Source organism: Arachis stenosperma, chromosome 3, assembly GCF_014773155.1.
Source record: "Arachis stenosperma cultivar V10309 chromosome 3, arast.V10309.gnm1.PFL2, whole genome shotgun sequence".
Lineage (NCBI taxonomy): Eukaryota > Viridiplantae > Streptophyta > Magnoliopsida > Fabales > Fabaceae > Arachis > Arachis stenosperma.
The window spans coordinates 56,337,646-56,358,855 of NC_080379.1; the positions used below are offsets into that span (position 1 = coordinate 56,337,646).

Genomic DNA, 21,210 nt, shown 5'->3' on the forward strand with positions numbered 1-21,210 from the left:
TTTCTTTTTGTGCGTTGTTTCCACTTCCTTCTCCTTTTTCTATTGGTATTACTGTTGTTGTATTTGAAAGGATTACCATGTGTTCATAACACGCAGCGGAAGAAAAGAAAGTAATTCTTAAAGATCTATTTTTGTGCTTAAACTTTATTCCAATAATATACGATATATAGATCAGATCTAAATACCTGTGTACGCTAGTAAAAATCACTTTCTCCTTCGATGGTACGAAAGCGCTATGCTTATCCACACCGAGACCAACCTTTGCTGTCAATTTCTTGACCAATAGACATCTGATCTAAATTGAGAAACCTCTTGCAACTCTTTGCACGCCATAAGATTCTTCTCTAAGAATTAGGCTCACATACGTTTATGTGTATAGAGGTGAAGGAATAAAATCCTTGTATTTTATTCTTGTCTCCATCACATTCCTCTACTCTTGGCATACATATATATAGTATGAGATTTGTTACTGATTTTAAATTTGAATCTCAATTCAAATTTAAATCATATCTTAAAATTCTAAATCTGAATCCTTCAAATTTATGAATCATATCATAACTCAATTTGAAAACAGAATCAGTTAGGATCTCATCCAAATTTAGAAATAGAATAACTAATTATTCTCAAATCTCATTTAACATTCTCAATTATCATACTATTATTATATTCTTGGTGCTAGCAAAGAATATAATAATATTCTATTTGAATTAATATAATTATTTATTTGATCAAATCAAAATAATAATTAAATAATTCTATAGCAAAGATTAGAACACTCGTTAGTGTGTGACCTCATAGGTTTAATACTAAGCGGGTAGTAAATTAGTCGTACTAAATTTACTAATCAAGGTTGGCGTCTAGCAACACTCCTCAACGACCCGATAGTATAAAGTAATATATTTTTACTAAGAACCTTAGAAGAACAAAGTATAATTCCTTCCATCTTTTCAGCTCTTGGTTAACCCTTAGAGTATGGTTTAATTGTCAAACTCTAACATATTACCATTATTATAATGAACTGTGAATGAATTAAGAAACTCATTTCTTCATTCATTCAATTTCCTTGGCCAAGGTTTTATTCATCTCAATCATTATAATCATAGAGCTCAAACTCTTTACCAAGAGTTGACGGATTCCTTATTGACTAATAATTAATTCTACAAGTATTTAAATCATACCCAATATCCATTCAACTAGCACCCTAGGGTATTAGGTGTCCGGAATCAAAGTATAATAAATACATTATTAATTACTATAATAGTCATAGGTCAAAGGAAACTCTATTACCATGTTCATCTTGAGAATATCCTATTTGACAAATATGTGGTAATTATAACCATTAATATTTCTCAGAGTGAGTCAGTTCAATGGTCATATCTCTATATGCACCATCTATATATATAATTTAATAAATGAGATCTATTAAGATCCAATGAAGACATATATATATATATATATATATATATATATATATATATATATATATATATATATATATATATCTTTATCTTTCCGGATTATTAATGTCCTTTTTAATAATCCTATGACCAAGAACAATTTAGATTAAATTATAAAGGATTTATCTCTCAGTATTATGATCACTATCACAATGATAAATCTCTAAATTTAATCATGGACGTTATTATATTAACATTTTAATATAATAACAATAACAAATTATTTGACACGTGATTGATTGGATTGTGGTCATACTACTTATTCCCAACAATATTTTATTTTTATTTATTTTTCTCCTCATCTTTATTATGTCTGTATTTTTTTTGTTTATTTAATTTTATCTTCTCTTTTTCTTGATTTTATTTCTCTTAAGAGAATAAAACAAGAAGAATTATGAAAAATTTTTTTCTTTTTTTCTTGATTTTATTCCGTCCTCCTAAAAAAATATAACAAGAAAAATTATGAGAATAAAATCACGCACTTCTTCTTCGTGTTCTTTTCATGTATTGTTTTCACCTTCTCCTCCTTATTCTATTGATGCTGTTGTTGCTGCGCTTTTTTATTTATTTTTCTCCTCCTCTTCGTTATGTGTTATTGCAGTTATTTCTTTTTTTTTTGTTTGATATTTTTTTTCTTTTTCTTGTGGTTTTATTAGGAAGAAAGTTTTAAATTATACAGAATTTATTAGAAAATAGCACTAAAATGTCTTAACAATAACACAAAAATTTTTTAATTTTAACACTAAAATTTTGCTTAAAAAACACAAAAATCTTTTCTTTAATGCTGCATTTTTTTTCTTCTTATTATTTTGCTTCTTTCTCTTTTTTCTTTTTGTTTTTCTATTGTTCTTACTTATTCTTTTAGGAGTATTACTTCTCATATTAGATTTAAATAAATATTTCTATACTGTATTGCAATCCTATTTAATTAGTTAAATGAATCTAAGTTCACACTTATTGGATTGAATTCTTATCAAAAATAAAAATAGTACCAAATTTTATTTAAAGTGACACCGAAATTTAAATACAATGATACTGCATGTAGAAAGTAAATTGCATACTAAAATATCACATTGACTCGTAAAAATAAAACAAGATAGCACCAAAATTACTTAAAATTAACACCAAAAGTGCAGTAACACGACATAAAAAAATTATTGAATCTTTCTAAAAAAAATTACACATTCAATGAATTGAATGATTATCTTATATATAAAATAACATATAAAAATCTAAAAAATAGCACCACAATGTCATCACTCTAACACTGAATTTTTTAACTAAATAATGTGATAGAATTGAGAACTTATTTCATGTAGACTTGAGTTGCAGATACACAAATTTTAATAGAAAATGGAATAAATAAAAAAATTGTAGATAATACAACAAAATTAAGCAGAACAAGTATAAAAATTCGAAAGAGAATAAATAGTTGCATTTATGTATAAGAAGAAGATGTCATATTTGATGTATAAAATAACATATAAATATCTAAAATATAACAACGAAATGTCTTCACTCTAACATCGAAATTTCAACTAAATGATGTGATAAAACTAAGTTTATTTCATGAAGACTTGAGTTGTAGATTTACAAATTTTGACTAAAAAAAGAAAATAAGTGAAAAATTACTAGATAACACAGCGAATTTAAGTAGAACAAGTGTGAAAATTTGAGAGAGATAAACAATATTATTTACGTATAAGAAGAAGACAATGATGACGACCACTGCAAAAAAATGCTAAATACCATCAGATTTAGTGTCCAACATTAGCGATTGGTTTACTAATGAATTTATCGACGTATTTGGCAATAAAATTGTTGGGTAAAAAAATTACTGTTGAATTTGGTTTTTCGACAGTAAATTCGCCAAAAATATAATTGGAGGGAAAAAATTGGCGCGATTATTACCGTCGCCGGTAATCTGAATTAGTCCAACGCTACGTTTTGGTCACCCATAAAGCGTTACCATCGGATTTATCTGCTGGTAAATCCGACGGTAATTTTTGCCCTAAATTCGAATTGTGAACTCTATCCCCCCTCATTTTTTAACTACTCTCTCTTTCTAACCTTCTCCTCTCTCTCTCCCTCTCTCTCTCTCCCTCTCTCTCTCTCCTCTACACAAACCACTTCCGGCAGCTCTTCCACCAGCGTCGGCCACCACCAATAATGTTCAAATGACTACGTGGACTCCTCATGTTGCGTTGGTCACTTTATCGTCGTCGTTTTCATTGCTCCTGCCACTGCTATCACCATTGTCGCTGTTGCTCTCTGTGTCATTGGAACTGCCTCCTTCCTTCTTCTAAGTATATTTTTCTCTTTCTTTTTCTCATTATTTTTTTAATTTATTTAAAAAAAATCCTAATGCAACCTTACTGATTAGTCACCATTGCTGTCACTTTGCCGTCCGTGCTGCTATCACACTCAAAAAATTTTCTGTGTCGTCATTGTCTTTAGATAATTCACTAATTTATTTTGATAGTTAAACTCTAAACTCTAATTTATCTAATTTTAATTTATTATGTATTAAAAAAATTATAATTAGAATATTTGTATTAGAGATTTAACTATTTTGTAAATTTAAATTCATGTATGTTTTTCAAATTATTTATCTAGCTAGTAAGCACTCATGATACTCCTAGAATCAGATCATGGTGTAAAAATATCCATCAATAGTAATGGGAATACTTTATTTAATTTATGGCAGTAGAAAATTTCAAGTAATAACATTTTGATTATTAGGTTGCAACTCTAATTGACCACAACATGAGAGTGTTTTACCTTGCAATGTTTCTTGATGGTCAGGTACCCTGCGTAACATAACACTAATTCTTGTTTATGCAAAACAAAAAAATTGTTTATAATAATAATAATAATAATAATAATAATAATAATAACCAATTAAAGATAAAGATCATTGGTCAATTATGTCTATTCTACTTTAGTTTAATCACATATTAGTTCTCTCCTCTTTTGTTTTTTTTTTTATTTATTTTTATGCTTATTTTTTGTTTATTTCTCGGTTGATTATGTTGATAAAGCTAAGGTTCATATCTTATTTTCAAAAAAAAAAATTGAAATCACATATGATGAAAGAACTTGCAATAATATTTTCCAATGTCAAATCTTATGAAAGGAGCTTGCAATAATATCCTCCAATGTCGATCTCTTCTGGTAGTAACTAGTGATTGCAAGATGAGCGACTAATAATATAAGAATTTAAGTATGACAGACATCAATTAGAGACCTTAATATCATCGATGTTATGTAGTGTGTACGATAACTATGGAATAGAAGAAAATTTATGACAGGATTATAAGGGCTGTGAACAAATCCGAAGGAGGTCTTTTTCCATTATGGCCATGGTTGTTACGGTAAAATGTTCCTTTATAACTTGATCTCAACAAAAGTTAAGTAAGAGGATAAAATAATGCTTAATGTGACTTCCAGTGAAATATCCTCACTTCTCCTACCAAACAGTAGGATTACATACTCTTGATTCAAGATACTTCTAACTATAGATGAATATTCTACGTGCAATATCTGACAGGACTCACCTCTTGCTAAATTGCCGATAAAGACAAATTTAATAATTTGAGATAAGGCACCTATGCTTAATAGGTATTGTTATGAGACATTAGATAGATATTTGGGGGATATTATGAGGCACGCATCAGTTACTAATGGCGAGCATCCATTTAGGTGAAAGGCGGTTGTACTCAGTAGATACTTTAGACAAATATTATCTATAATTATAAGAGGATCTCAATAGGATATAGTGCATGTAACCATAATTCTTCGTACCTTTAGAAGTCTGATGAAGTTCTACGACTGTCAAGAAACATGAGACTAACTATGGGATGCAAAAATAAAAATCAACAGAAAATCAAAAAATTTAGTAATTGGTTGTTAAAAATTGGTGATGGCCTAATAGGAAATAACCTAGATGGAGAGTTAGAAATTGAAATTCCTATAGATATGATAGTTTCATATTTCAAATAGGCATTTAATTTGATGAGTTAATCGATTTTGTCTTTCTGGGTTTAGTGCATAGTTATCTATCAAGCAATTACTTTAATGATTGAACAATACTAGCACTAACCTTAGATAATATTGACAAAATAAATAGTCAACTACTATCAATTGTTCCTAGTGATGATAAGGAGTATCTTAGTTCAGACAATTTTTGTGTTGAGAAAGACACTACTAGAAAACTAGTTATTACAGACGGATATTTTCGACGGATTTTATCCCATGGAAATACTGACGGAATTTCAGAGAAATTTTTTGTCGAAAAATAAAAAAAATGAATTAGCATAAATTACAGACGGAAAAGAGAATCCGTCGATAATTCTGTTGGAAAAATTAAATTTTTTTCGTGGAAAATGATTACAGACGGAAAATCTATCTGTAATTAAATGGACAAAAATGCTGTATTTTATTAAATTATTACAGATGAAAAATCTGTCTGTAATTTAAAATTTTTCGTCGATAATTTTTAGTTAAACCTAGCATTTGCTCGAACTCCACTCACAACACACAAATCAAAGAAACTCCCTTAGCTAAACCTAGCTTTTCCCTCTCCATCAACGGGCTCCTTCTTCTCTCCGCCACTAACAGAATCAACCCGCGAAGCTGATAGAATGCCCAACCTTGTTAGGTTCAGCTCCTTCGTCCCCTCCCCCGTCGCTAAGGACACCCGCAGTTGGCTCCTCGACCCTATCTAGCTAGCTCGAGCTTCTTCCATTTTAGGTTTTTCTTTTTTCCCTCTAACTTCGGTGTTTCTCATCATTGCCTTTTAGTTAGAGATCGGTATGTCAAATTGTATTATGATTAGCATGTTTATAATATGATTATGCGATGGGGCAGATTCAAATTGAAGTTGAGAATTTTTGGGTGGAGTAATTTGGTGTCTCGTTCATTTCGAGAATAATTTGCATTTTAGCTTTGTTTTTTTTTAATGAGGATTTTGCATTCTTGTTATGGATCTGTTTCCTAGTGTTTTAGTGGATTTTTTGATGTATTTGAGTGTTTTAACGGAGACTTAGATGTACGATGTGATTCTATATTTTGTGGCCATTGGAATTTGAGAGGAAAATGGTTGTTGGTTCTCCGTAGGTGGAGCTCTCACTTGTGCTTTGGTTCATATAGGAGAGATTCAGCCTGGCAGGTTGAGAGGGAATCATAGGCATCATGATTGCAACGAGACATTTGTTCTTTGGGGTGCCCTAACCAAATTTAGGGTAAGCTTTATGGGATTTTATATTTCTATTATTTTATTAACATTTATTTGTACTTCATATGTCTTGAGATATTTCTCACTATTTATTGTTAAGTATAGCAACTCTTGCAGAGAGTAAAGGTGTTTTAACAGCATGATGTAATTAATTATTAGTTGCAATCGCAATTCTAAAAAATCGATGAGGCTGCCATAGTTCCATTACTCTGCTGTGATTCGATCCTCTGCTGATTGGAAGAACACTAGGAAGAACAAGAATTGCAGAAAGAGGAACATGACAAAAATAGCATAACATGTCACTATAAACATGCTTCTTCTTCTTCTTCTTCTTCTTCTTCTTCTTCTTTTCAGGATGTTTGGTGTGGCCCTGGAATTGGATTCGCATCAGATCATGCTTCTGCTTATGTGGATTGTGTGGTGGCAAGTAAGAATGCTTCTTCAAGAAGGAACCTTGATGTTGTTGAGAGAGCAACACATAGGGAAGAGGTATTCTTCTTTCTCCATCATCATCTTCTACTTCAATTCTTACTGTTTTCTTTCTTATTTATTTAATTGATTCATTTATGTTATTTTCTCTTCATACACTGCATTTTCATGTTCATATAATTGTTGTGAATTGAAGCCTCTTCTCTTCCTCAATTCAATAACAGTTCTTGATTGCTTAATTGATCAAAGACTTGTATAAAGTATCCAGTCACTGAATTGAATCTGAATCACTTGCTTTTAGACTTGTTCTGGTTTATTTCATTGTGTGCATTATATGTTCCAAATCTGCTATTGCTATTTGGCAGTGTCCATAATCTTTAAAAAGAACTAACCCTGAGAAATCTATGAAAGAGTTCCGAGCAGCTAATCAAAAACTTGGTGATGGCGTGGGTGTAAAGTCTTTAATGTAAAGCACGGGACTTGAAATGATTGCTGACCAGGTAGTTTCTGTTTTTAATTATGAGTGTTTCTTAATCTAGTGTTAAGTTCTAAGCATTTTTAGGGGCTAATAGTTTCTTCTATTTATGTCCATATAGAACAATTCAATGTATCAAATCTCCAAAGTCAAAGACTCATTTATAATTGAATTTGGTATAATAAAGCTGATTCGCTTCTTCTAACATTATATGATGTCATAATTTTTTGATAATTTTTTACCTATCCTCTATCTAATGCTTATCTTGTTTCTCTATTGAAAATTAAGTATAAAATGCATGGATGAACCGTTATCATTCTATGTTGTGTTCTACCTCTTTTAGTACATTAATAAATCAATGTAACTGGAGAGAGTATTAAAGTATTTTTGTTTTCTAATATGTGGATTCTTGTCTTTTTACTATGAAGAATAAATGTTATTCTGTTTGGATACGTAATGCAAATATTTTTTACTTTGTGTTATCAACAGGTGCTATGGCAATTGCAGTTTGGTCTCCCTTTGATTTATAGAGTTAAAAGCAAGATTGTGATATACAATCCCTTATTTTTGCTCTAACTTTAGTTTGGGTTTTTTGTGAGCAGTCTGGTTTTGAAGGGTTTATACGAGACAAGTACACGGCTCTTCCTGAAACACGTGAAAGGATGCTGGCAACAGAAGTAACTGGTCTGTGGAGGTAAGACTTCATTGTTTCCTTAGACATTTTTTCCCTATTAGTGAATCTTAATGAAGAGGTAAAAATAGAAATAGTTTCTGGTGTCGGAAAGAGTTATGCGATTTAAATCAATCACCTAAATCACATAAATATTTTGCAGGCTTAATTCTGACTTTTAAGCAACTTTATTACACTTCAGTTATCGTTTATTAATAAAAAGATTTTTATTGAGCATTATTAGGATTATTTAGCACCATCATGGAGAGAAGTTATAATATCGCAATAACTATTGCCACCAATAGTTAAATGTGGAAATAGAGTCATGCTTCTAATGTAAAATATAGGTACTCTTATGAATCACTAAGCAGCATCCCACAGAAGCCATTTTACTTTATGGAGAGGTACGACAATGTTAAAAGAGTTCTGCTTGAAACCTTTTTCGGTCCACCGAATGTGGGAGTGTATAGCCCATCTATTCAAAGCACTCTCTACCAAATGGCAAGGGCCACATTGAACAGGTATCTCTCTTCAATACTCTCCCTGTTTAGGGAGGCAATCGATGCTTCTTTATCCACCCTGCACCTCAGTGTAGAACCCGCAATCAGTTTGTGTTTATTTCCTATGTGCTTCAAATTTATTCTTTAGTTCAATTAACTAGGGTCTGACAATTAACTTTATGCTTCAGATTTTCTAACATAGATTCTGTTCAACTAAAGATGCCAAATATTCATTTCCTACCAGTCAATATCTCAAATACAGGCGGTCAAATTGTAAAGGTATTCCCTCTTTTTCCTAAGAGTTCACACTACAATAATAGAACCAATGAATAGAATGAAATGAAATAATTGTACATTTTCCCATTTTTAAGATATCAAAACATAAAATGGAAGAAATTTCATTTCCGTTTTCTGTAAATAGAATTATAGAAGATGAAGAATAAGAAATAGTAGTCAACTATGTTAGGGACTATTGAGCATTTACTCGATAATTAGATATCTAACATATCTTTTCACTAAGAGCTGCTACAAAGATGAAAGATGTTTTTGTTTCAATTAGCAGAATGCTAATATACATCTTCATGCATTTCCATTTGAGAAGGAAATACTATAATTTTGTTAACTGCCCAAATTTTAGGATATATATAGTCGCTGATTAATTCTAAATTGGCCAGTTTTATTTAACATTGCCATTGAGTGCAAAAATTTGATTCTTGTGTATGGTTCTTGTAGAAAGAAGCTGTTCACTTGGTTTTCAATGTTGGATTTGATTATATCTCATTTTGTATGTCTCATTGCCATCATAGGTAACATTTTTCACTTCAGCATTGCTCAACTTTTTGTTATTGGATTTGCAGGCTCTTTTTTATTTCTTAATCTTTGATTAAAGTTTTAACAGCTCCAGAAATTCAATCATCAACATAGTCTATTCTTAACAATTACACTTGAAATTTGACAACTAAAATCAACTCAAGTTTCATTCTACCATAAGTAAGAATTATCTACATATTAAGTTTGTAATTAATTATGAAGAAAATTAAAATTTGTAACACCCTAACTACCAAAGCTCACGCTTCCGGCTGCGCAACTCTGATAGCTCGGACATTACGACGACACTTATACTATTTAATACTAAAATATGAGCCTGTTTAAAACTTTTTACCACAATATCGTTCCCAAGATACTTCATTCGATAACGTACATCCATAGATATCATACAACTTATAATAAACTCGTAAAGAGTACATCCATGTATATACATACATACATATATATATATATAATACTACAAACATTAACCAATACAATCCCTATCCCTCTTACAAAATATATCAAGATAAAGGCGAGGGTACAAAAATAATAATCTAAAGCAATACAGAGCATCTCAAAACAAATAATTAAACTCTTCATAACTTCTGCGCCCAAAGCCTGAAAGGGGAAAAATGTAAGGGGTGAGAACATCATCCTCGAAAGGGTTCTCAGTAGAGGGTTTTTGGGAATTACTGTAATAGGATACATGAAGATAAACCGTACCAGTGATTAATAACCATCTTATGCCTCTTTTCAAAAACAACAGTTTACAATAAAAGTAAAGTCAGAAATCTTTTCTGAAAGAGGAACTGTTCAATTCTCAAAACATCAAAGCATTTCAAAAAGGTTTATCTATACTGAATCAAAATAGCCTTTCATATTTTATTACAAATTAGAAACACAAAACCGAAGTCAACCATCGGTTCATCTCATTCCAACCACGGCCCTAGGCCCAAACAATCCAACCATCAACCAATCACCACAATCCAACCGTTAACCAATCACCACAATCCAACAGGGTCCCAGATGCAAACACAGATAGGAAGTTCAAGCACCAACAAACAGTTACAGCAAGTAGAACAATTAGCAGTTAATCACAAAGGCAAACCAAATAAAATATGCACACTCAAACGATGTCACATAGATGCATATGATGCATGCCTGTCCCTAGTGGGTGATGATATCATCTGTCGGTTACCAAGCCAACCCGACGTGTCCGGTAGCTAACCCGGATACAGTCTCTCTGTTGCGCATTATTATCATTAGAGGGTATCTGCGCCCTGTCGCCATTAGAGGGTATATGCGCCCTGTCGCCATTAGAGGGTATCTGCGCCCTGTCGCCATTAGAGGGTATCGGTGCCCTGTCACCCTTACAACCAGAGAGAAAACACAAGCATACTCGCTTACAACTTTCATCTCAGCCATTCGGCTTAAATTCACAAATCATTCAATTGCATACATGCACATATATTCAACCATGGATCACCATCCATCTCAGCCATCCGGCTCACGGTTCAATCCAGAACCAATCAACTTATCAATAAATACAGCCCTTCGGCTTAAATTCATAATTCATAATCGGCCTTACGGCTTATAGCTCATTCGATAATCAGCCATAAATCAATATCACACACAGCCATTCCGGCTCACGGTTCAATCCAGAACCAGCCAATATTTATAATCATACATAGCCATTCTGGCCCATAACAAAAACAGTACTTCCATCATTCAATATCATCAAATTCATAAAACCGGCATTTAAGCCATAACTCACTTTTCTCAAGCCATTTCACTTTGAAATCAACTTTTTAACTCTTTTCAGCCTTGGCTTTAAAGATCTCATTTCTCAAATCATCTCAGGCTCATAAGCCAAATTTACTCAAAGTGAGTTCTCTTTTTAAAACAAAGCCACTCTCGGCATCCTCTTTCTAAAACTTCCAAAACCATGGCAAGCTAAGGATTTATTTCAAAGCATTCAAAATCACCCATCCAACAATGGGATTTTATAACAAAAGTTTCTCGGCAGAGTCCCAAGTCTTTAGGGAAGGTCAACTTATATAAATTCCTTAAAATTCATTGAAACTCTTAAAATCATAGATTCTCGGTTCAAGTAAATAAAACTGAATTTACTATAAAACCGGTCATACAAAATCACAAGTTCCAACCCGGTCCAAAAATCAACTCATTTGAAACGGAACCGGTTCATTTGAATCAAACCACTTTCAAGTTTCTTTTTAAAACCCATTTTTCTAACTCTTCCAAAATGCCTCAAACTTGATTAATCAATCAAAGTCTAGATTCCTTTGAAATCACTAAAAACTCCTTTTTATATTAAAATCAATATTGGAGCATCATTCTTTCCTTTAGTGATTCAAACGGTAAAAAAATAGTTCAGTTCTAAATAAGCCGAACTCAACGTATAAGGTTCATCAAATAAATTAAGCTTGAAAACATAAATATCCTTTTAATAAATCAAATAATACAATTTCTCAAATCCAGCCCTTTTTAGGTAACCTTACAAACAAGTGTAGGATTTTGTAGAAATTTCGGCAGCACCTCCCCTAAAACTTGGACTTTTGCCACCCGGTTCGGGTCCCAACTAAACCATTTCTCATTCCTTTTCAACAGCTCAAAACCAGAAACCAATTTAAAGCAAGCTAAATCCAACAATCGCCTCAGTGGTGTATCTCAAGGATACCATTTCAAAATCAACTCAATATCAATCGATATAACTCATTTCCAAAGCTTTAAAGAAACGGTTCAATAACAAATCATTTGTCCAAAACCAAATCAATTAAAATAAACCAGGCTGAATCCAAAAGTGTATTCAACATTTCATATCATCAAAACAATTAACTCAAATCAAATCAATCCTCAGCGGATTAAACTCAGATTTAAAATCTTTAAAGAATCAACTTCAAAACATTACATTTCATAATGCCGCACAACAATTCAGCCAAACCAACATCCATAATCATTCGAGTCAATCAAATAATACATAAGGCAGATACAATCACCAAATACATAATATCTCACATCAGTATCCATATGTAATAATTCCAATATATAAAACATAGTTTTTGGAAAGCGCCCCTACCTCAAAACGCCAAAATCACAACCCAAACGTGTCAACTAAACTCTTTTCGCTCCGCCCGAAATCACCGACAATCAGAACCCGACTCGGCTTGTTCTCTCGAAAGCAGAAACAGCTACAAGCGGCATAATCAAACCAGATTTTAACTCCTAAAACCATTAACATCGCAAATACTTTATTACACGGAACATAGAACTAACGCAGGGCTTTCAAAAATCGAAATACTCACTGAAATAACAAAATGAAGCAGCCGCAACATCAAATCGGCCCAGCAGCAGCTCCATCAATAACTTTTGGGCGACAACGGCGGTCTGAATATCTAATAACAGCAGCTGTTAACCACGCGTTATCAACACTCTTCCCGGAATTCCAAAGGAACAGTAACCAAACTTAAAACTCTTACCGCCGGCGGGACTCGGTGGCAGCAGAGACGTTCCTGGCAGTAGAGGCTTAGCCCGGAGCTTTAGCGGTGGTCCCGGAAGTCATAGAACCACTCCTGGCTACCAGAAACACAGAGGCACATGTCCCCTTTCCAACAGCGACACCTGCGGCGGTGGCTGATGCAGCAGTTCAAGACACAAGCAGCAGCGACGGGGGATATCAACGGCAGAGAGAGAGGCAGTTTCCTCCACTCTCATCCATAGTCAAGCACGATGGAGGTGGAAGCTGGCAGTGGCGGCGTGGTTCCGACAGGGGTGACTCTCCTCTGTTCGTGCTCCCAGTGGCAGCGGAAAGAATGGATTCGGCGACAGTGACAGAAGCAGCTTTCCTCCCTCCTCGCGCGTGTGCCCTCCCGTCAGACCCTTCCTCTCTTGCCTCAGTTCCAATCTGTGACAGAGGCAACCCCACGAACAGCAGCGGCGGCCTCAACGGTGCAGGGCACGGCGGCAGAATGGCTCCTCTCGTGTAGCACCTCGGGGTCTCCTCACCTCAGCGGCATCGGCGGCGATGGCGAGACCCAGTGGCGCCGGCAGACAGCCCCCTTCCTCCTTTCTCTCTTCTGTTTCTCTCTTTTCCTTTGGTTCGGGAACCATGTGTGTGTGTTAGTATAGGGCTGCGCAGTTGTGTTGCAAGCTTGTTGAAGGGAAGGAGAAAGGGTGGCGGCTGTAAGGAGGTTTGCGGCGCTGAATTTAGGACAGAGGGTGTGTTATGCCGAAGGAGATGAAGCAGGGGTGGAGGTGTGGCTGCGCTTTGACTTGAGAAAGGGGAAGTGTTGCTACTGCTGAGAGTGGGTGAAGGGAACCGGGTCGGGTACGGGTCACTGGGTTAGGGTTTCATTATTTTGAAAATTAGGGTTAAGGGCATTTTAGTAATTTCACTTAAAATAGGGATAATATAGTAATTGAAATCCAATTTAAATCCAATACTATTTGTATATAGAAAAATACTATTTACTCATCAATTTCACAGATTATTTTCAATAAAATGCCAAAATCTAAAAATTAGAAATGGTATACTTAATTTCTTCATTTTCCAAAATAGCAGTAATAATATTTAAAATATTATTTATCTAATCCAAATCATATAAAATCCTTATTATTTCATAACTACCAACTTTATAAATTTGAATATAGAAAATAATCCAACAATTGTGAAATTGGATAAAAATCATAACTTATCTCAAATCCAATAAATCAAAACTTGCCTTAATTATCTTTAATAAAATAATCTCTGAAATTAAGGCTATAAATAACTGTAGGATTTGAGACTTGATCATAATAAGACTTTTCAAAGATTCTGGGTCTTACATCCTACCCACCTTATAAAAATTTTCGCCCTCGAAAATTGATACAAAATTAAAGAAATCTCATAACAGTTCACCCTTAAACACATTTAAGGAAGAAGCAAAAATATCTCAAAATATAAACATATATACGATTTTCAAATACTTGGATGGTCGTATGCATAAGGATACAAGGGTAGGAGTATGGTTGCAAAGCGAACATTACAAGGTAGGCTCAATGTAAAAAGGTGACATGGGTCAAACATGTGATAGTAAGGCAAGGCATTGAAGGTTATAAAACAGGATGAGGTTACAACGACGTACTCAACATCTGCACACTAATCTCATCTCAACCTCGAAACCTTAACCTTCTAACTTCATCAGGCACCTTACAATCTCATGGCCGATCATAAGCCTAACGATCGCAAACCCGCTCGCAAGAAATAAATCACCCACAACTCAACGTTGCACACCTACCGCTTCACCTTCCGTATACATATATCACGTCCTAAAGAACTAACGCATCGCGTTACTACGTCTACAAGTCGCACGTGATATCAAAACAATTCTCGAGTCTACTCAGAAGGATACAAGATTTAAAAAGGAGAGTCAAATGTCAAGGATAGTACTCAAAAATTTGAGAGAATGTATCCAATTCCAAATAAACAAGGACACTCAAGCAATGAAGTTTGCTAGACTCAATTCAATTAATAGCTTCAAGATAACCCTTGGATCAAGGAAATCCAATAGGATCAATAAGAATGAGAATCAGCGCATTGGTTTGAAACAAATTCAAGCTGAGTCGAAGAAGTATGAGGTTTACAGAAGAGAATATCTCAAACCCAAGGCAAAGCTCACAGAACTTAAGAGCATGATTAAAAAAAATACTTCCAAATACATTGTTCATAAGAGAATCGAAAACTTGCAGAAAAATCACTTCGCAGTTTAGAAGAAAATCAAGTAATAAACATTCTTCAAGAGAGTAACAAAAGCATAAATGTGGCTTTGCTCTAAATCAATTTCACGTTGAAGTAGGTTATGTAGAGTTTTAAAACAAAATGCACACAAGTTTGGCTAAGAGCCAAAATATTTCCTCAAGTATTTTAGGAAGATAATCAGGTGCACAACTCAGCCAAAAGTAGTTCAGAAGACTCGGAAGAAAAATCAAATGCTTGTTCAAAATTTTCCAAAGTCCATATTCAAACAAGCGTGTATGACATTTATAGCAAGGACAAAAGATGAGTTAAACTCTTTTTAGAAAGGAAATTCCGAAGTAAAAATTTGCTTACAATTTGGTAAAGGAAATAAGTGGTGCGTTACAAACGAACCGGTTTCCACTAAGCAAGGAAACTTTTCAAAACCTCATTTAAAATAGCGCATGCCAACTTTAAGAACAATTCGTCAAAATCGAATAATGGTTTCACTCTCAATCAAGTAACAGGGAATAGATTCAGTTTAGAATTTCTTCAAAGAGAATTCAAAACTTCTTTAAAAATTCAAAACAAGACCCCAAAAGTATAGTTGAAATCACCATTTCAAAAGGATATTCAAGGATATTAGGATGTACTTGAAAAGGAGTCAAGCCATACAAGAAAGGATCTTAAACCAAAGTAGTTCAGACAAGATTCACTAGGCATGAGTCATCAAACAAGCTTTCAATTGATCCAAAAGAATACAAAAGTCATAAGGATAAGACAACTCAATCATTAGTAATTTCTCAATGATAAATCTTTAACTAAAAACTCTTGTAGAGAAAATGAGAGAATAAACAATGCACTAATTTGAAACAAATCAAACTGACTCACATACGGATGAGATTCACAAGAAAGGACGAACCAAGATTAATGATAATTTCACAAGATGTAAAAGATTAGTTAAAAACAGAATCACATATGACATTCATAGAGGTGAAAAGCTTAAGAAGAAACAAGTCCGTTCATAAGAAGAAAGCTATGAGTCCAACATTTTCAAAAGAACAATAATGGCATAAACCCTATAGCATGCTGAATCAAACTCAATTCAAAATAAGTTAAGTAAAGCTTATCAAATGAGACTCAACTGGGATAAAAGTGAAAAAGCTTTCCTTTCCAAAATTTTTTTGAAAAACATCCAAATACCTAATCAAATGAAGATGTGCGTTGGAACCGTAGTAAAATTGCTAGAAAATCAAATTGTAATTTAAGGTAAATGCAGTTCCATAAACCAGTAAAGATACAGCCGAGGTATAAAAGATAGATAGTTGCTAAACGGTATGAGTAATCTTCAAAATTTCATGTATAGATAAGTATATATCTATTAAATAGCAATTTTTATAAAATCTCAAAATTGGCTGTGCTCACTGTCAAATAAGAGAAAAACTGAATCAACAATTTCTCTAATAATAGACTCGAAATTCCGGAGTTAAAATGCACAGCGCATTAGGACAAGTTCAAAGCTATATCAAAGAATACATGAATCAAGAAGAACTCAAATAGAGGAAGATAGATGCAACAAGAATTTTAAATAAGCATATGCACTTAAGATCAACAAGAATGCATATGACTAGAGACACAGAGTGGAAACATCAAATTACTTTTCAGAAGGAGTAGCAACAAGAACTTCAAGTTAGGATATGAAGGAATAAGTCGACTCGAACAGAATTCAAGACACATAACTGAGCAGCCTCGAGAAATAGTTTCTAGCGTTCCCAAAACCCGCGATTCGCTTTACTCAAGACTCGTATACCATCTATGATAACCCATTAGTGCTCTCATATACATAATTCACTAGTATTAAGCCGGCCAAACTTAATACCAAGAATTATGCAATGCAAGACTAACGGCGTTAATCAATAGACCGTCATGTGCATAAAGCTCTAATTCTCATCATTCGACAAGACCTAATACATGACAAACGCTCAGAGCATGCAATTGAAGCATAGTCAGTCCATTCCTCAGGCTCTACAGGAAGAACTACTCTGATACCATAATGTAACACCCTAACTACCAAAGCTCACGCTTCCGGCTACGCAACTCTGATAGCTCGGACATTACGACGACACTTATACTATTTAATACTAAAATATGAGCCTGTTTAAAACTTTTTACCACAATATCGTTCCCAAGATACTTCATTCGATAACGTACATCCATAGATATCATACAACTTATAATAAACTCGTAAAGAGTACATCCATGTATATACATACATACATACATATATATATATATATATATATATATAATACTACAAACATTAACCAATACAATCCCTATCCCTCTTACAAAATATATCAAGATAAAGGCGAGGGTACAAAAATAATAATCTAAAGCAATACAGAGCATCTCAAAACAAATAATTAAACTCTTCATAACTTCTGCGCCCAAAGCCTGAAAGGGGAAAAATGTAAGGGGTGAGAACATCATCCTCGAAAGGGTTCTCAGTAGAGGGTTTTTGGGAATTACTGTAATAGGATACATGAAGATAAACCGTACCAGTGATTAATAACCATCTTATGCCTCTTTTCAAAACAACAGTTTACAATAAAAGTAAAGTCAGAAATCTTTTCTGAAAGAGGAACTGTTCAATTCTCAAAACATCAAAGCATTTCAAAAAGGTTTATCTATACTGAATCAAAATAGCCTTTCATATTTTATTACAAATCAGAAACACAAAACCGAAGTCAACCATCGGTTCATCTCATTCCAACCACGGCCCTAGGCCCAAACAATCCAACCATCAACCAATCACCACAATCCAACCGTTAACCAATCACCACAATCCAACAGGGTCCCAGATGCAAACACAGATAGGAAGTTCAAGCACCAACAAACAGTTACAGCAAGTAGAACAATTAGCAGTTAATCACAAAGGCAAACCAAATAAAATATGCACACTCAAACGATGTCACATAGATGCATATGATGCATGCCTGTCCCTAGTGGGTGATGATATCATCTGTCGGTTACCAAGCCAACCCGACGTGTCCGGTAGCTAACCCGAATACAGTCTCTCTGTTGCGCATTATTATCATTAGAGGGTATCTGCGCCCTGTCGCCATTAGAGGGTATATGCGCCCTGTCGCCATTAGAGGGTATCTGCGCCCTGTCGCCATTAGAGGGTATCGGTGCCCTGTCACCCTTACAACCAGAGAGAAAACACAAGCATACTCGCTTACAACTTTCATCTCAGCCATTCGGCTTAAATTCACAAATCATTCAATTGCATACATGCACATATATTCAACCATGGATCACCATCCATCTCAGCCATCCGGCTCACGGTTCAATCCAGAACCAATCAACTTATCAATAAATACAGCCCTTCGGCTTAAATTCATAATTCATAATCGGCCTTACGGCTTATAGCTCATTCGATAATCAGCCATAAATCAATCACACACAGCCATTCCGGCTCACGGTTCAATCCAGAACCAGCCAATATTTATAATCATACATAGCCATTCTGGCCCATAACAAAAACAGTACTTCCATCATTCAATATCATCAAATTCATAAAACCGGCATTTAAGCCATAACTCACTTTTCTCAAGCCATTTCACTTTGAAATCAACTTTTTAACTCTTTTCAGCCTTGGCTTTAAAGATCTCATTTCTCAAATCATCTCAGGCTCATAAGCCAAATTTACTCAAAGTGAGTTCTCTTTTTAAAACAAAGCCACTGTCAGCATCCTCTTTCTAAAACTTCCAAAACCATGGCAAGCTAAGGATTTATTTCAAAGCATTCAAAATCACCCATCCAACAATGGGATTTTATAACAAAAGTTTCTCGGCAAAGTCCCAAGTCTTTAGGGAAGGTCAACTTATATAAATTCCTTAAAATTCATTGAAACTCTTAAAATCATAGATTCTCGGTTCAAGTAAATAAAACTGAATTTACTATAAAACCGGCCATACAAAATCACAAGTTCCAACCCGGTCCAAAAATCAACTCATTTGAAACGGAACCGGTTCATTTGAATCAAACCACTTTCAAGTTTCTTTTTAGAACCCATTTTTCTAACTCTTCCAAAATGCCTCAAACTTGATTAATCAATCAAAGTCTAGATTCCTTTGAAATCACTAAAAACTCCTTTTATATTAAAATCAATATTGGAGCATCATTCTTTCCTTTAGTGATTCAAACGGTAAAAAAATAGTTCAGTTCTAAATAAGCCGAACTCAACGTATAAGGTTCATCAAATAAATTAAGCTTGAAAACATAAATATCCTTTTAATAAATCAAATAATACAATTTCTCAAATCCAGCCCTTTTTAGGTAACCTTACAAACAAGTGTAGGATTTTGTAGAAATTTCGGCAGCACCTCCCCTAAAACTTGGACTTTTGCCACCCGGTTCGGGTCCCAACTAAACCATTTCTCATTCCTTTTCAACAGCTCAAAACCAGAAACCAATTTAAAGCAAGCTAAATCCAACAATCGCCTCAGTGGCGTATCTCAAGGATACCATTTCAAAATCAACTCAATATCAATCGATATAACTCATTTCCAAAGCTTTAAAGAAACGGTTCAATAACAAATCATTTGTCCAAAACCAAATCAATTAAAATAAACCAGGCTGAATCCAAAAGTGTATTCAACTTTTCATATCATCAAAACAATTAACTCAAATCAAATCAATCCTCAGCGGATTAAACTCAGATTTCAAATCTTTAAAGAATCAACTTCAAAACATTACATTTCACAATGCCGCACAACAATTCAGCCAAACCAACATCCATAATCATTCGAGTCAATCAAATAATACATAAGGCAGATACAATCACCAAATACATAATATCTCACATCAGTATCCATATGTAATAATTCCAATATATAAAACATAGTTTTTGGAAAGCGCCCCTACCTCAAAACGCCAAAATCACAACCCAAACGAGTCAACTAAACTTTTTTCGCTGCGCCCGAAATCACCGGCAATCAGAACCCGACTCGGCTTGTTCTCTCGAAAGTAGAAACAGCTACAAGCGGCATAATCAAACCAGATTCTAACTCCTAAAACCATTAACATCGCAAATACTTTATTACACGGAACAGAGAACTAACGCAGGGCTTTCAAAAATCGAAATACTCACTGAAATAACAAAATGAAGCAGCCGCAACATCAAATCGGCCCAGCAGCAGCTCCATCAATAACTTTTGGGCGACAACGGCGGTCTGAATATCTAATAACAGCAGCTGTTAACCACGCGTTATCAACACTCTTCCCGGAATTCCAAAGGAACAGTAACCAAACTTAAAACTCTTACCGCCGGCGGGACTCGGTGGCAGCAGAGACGTTCCTGGCAGTAGAGGCTTAGCCCGGAGCTTTAGCGGTGGTCCCGAAAGTCATAGAACCACTCCTGGCTACCAGAAACACAAAGGCACATGTCCCCTTTCCAACAGCGACACCTGCGGCGGTGGCTGATGCAGCAGTTCAAGACACAAGCAGCAGCGACGGGGGATATCAACGGCAGAGAGAGAGGCAGTTTCCTCCACTCTCATCCATAGTCAAGCACGATGGAGGTGGAAGCTGGCAGTGGCGGCGTGGTTCCAACAGGGGTGACTCTCCTCTGTTCGTGCTCCTAGTGGCAGCGGAAAGAATGGATTCGGCGACAGTGACAGAAGCAGCTTTCCTCCCTCCTCGCGCATGTGCCCTCCCGTCAGACCCTTCCTCTCTTGCCTCAGTTCCAATCTGTGACAGAGGCAACCCCACGAACAGCAGCGGCGGCCTCAACGGTGCAGGGCACGGCGGCAGAACGGCTCCTCTCGTGTAGCACCTCGGGGTCTCCTCACCTCAACGGCATCGGCGGCGATGGCGAGACCCAGTGGCGCCGGCAGAC

The 21,210-nt window shown here is 34.8% G+C and overlaps 1 protein-coding gene and 1 long non-coding RNA gene across 2 annotated transcripts; one reads left to right on the forward strand and one right to left on the reverse strand.

The window, feature by feature from the left end:
• The first annotated feature begins 4,223 nt into the window (after nt 1-4,223).
• Nucleotides 4,224-9,210, forward strand: LOC130966151 (uricase-2 isozyme 1-like). Its single transcript, XM_057890920.1, has 7 exons — nt 4,224-4,262; nt 7,048-7,182; nt 8,087-8,143; nt 8,200-8,291; nt 8,615-8,788; nt 8,956-9,046; nt 9,139-9,210. Exons 1-7 carry the CDS (start codon nt 4,224-4,226, stop codon nt 9,208-9,210), a joined length of 660 nt encoding a protein of 219 aa, XP_057746903.1.
• Nucleotides 9,211-20,331: 11,121 nt separating this feature from the next.
• Nucleotides 20,332-20,695, reverse strand: LOC130968014 (uncharacterized). Its single transcript, XR_009081492.1, has 3 exons — nt 20,638-20,695; nt 20,464-20,566; nt 20,332-20,383 (listed from the first exon to the last, which is right to left on the reverse strand). It is a non-coding gene; the product is annotated as an uncharacterized LOC130968014 (long non-coding RNA).
• Between the last annotated feature and the right edge of the window lie 515 nt (nt 20,696-21,210).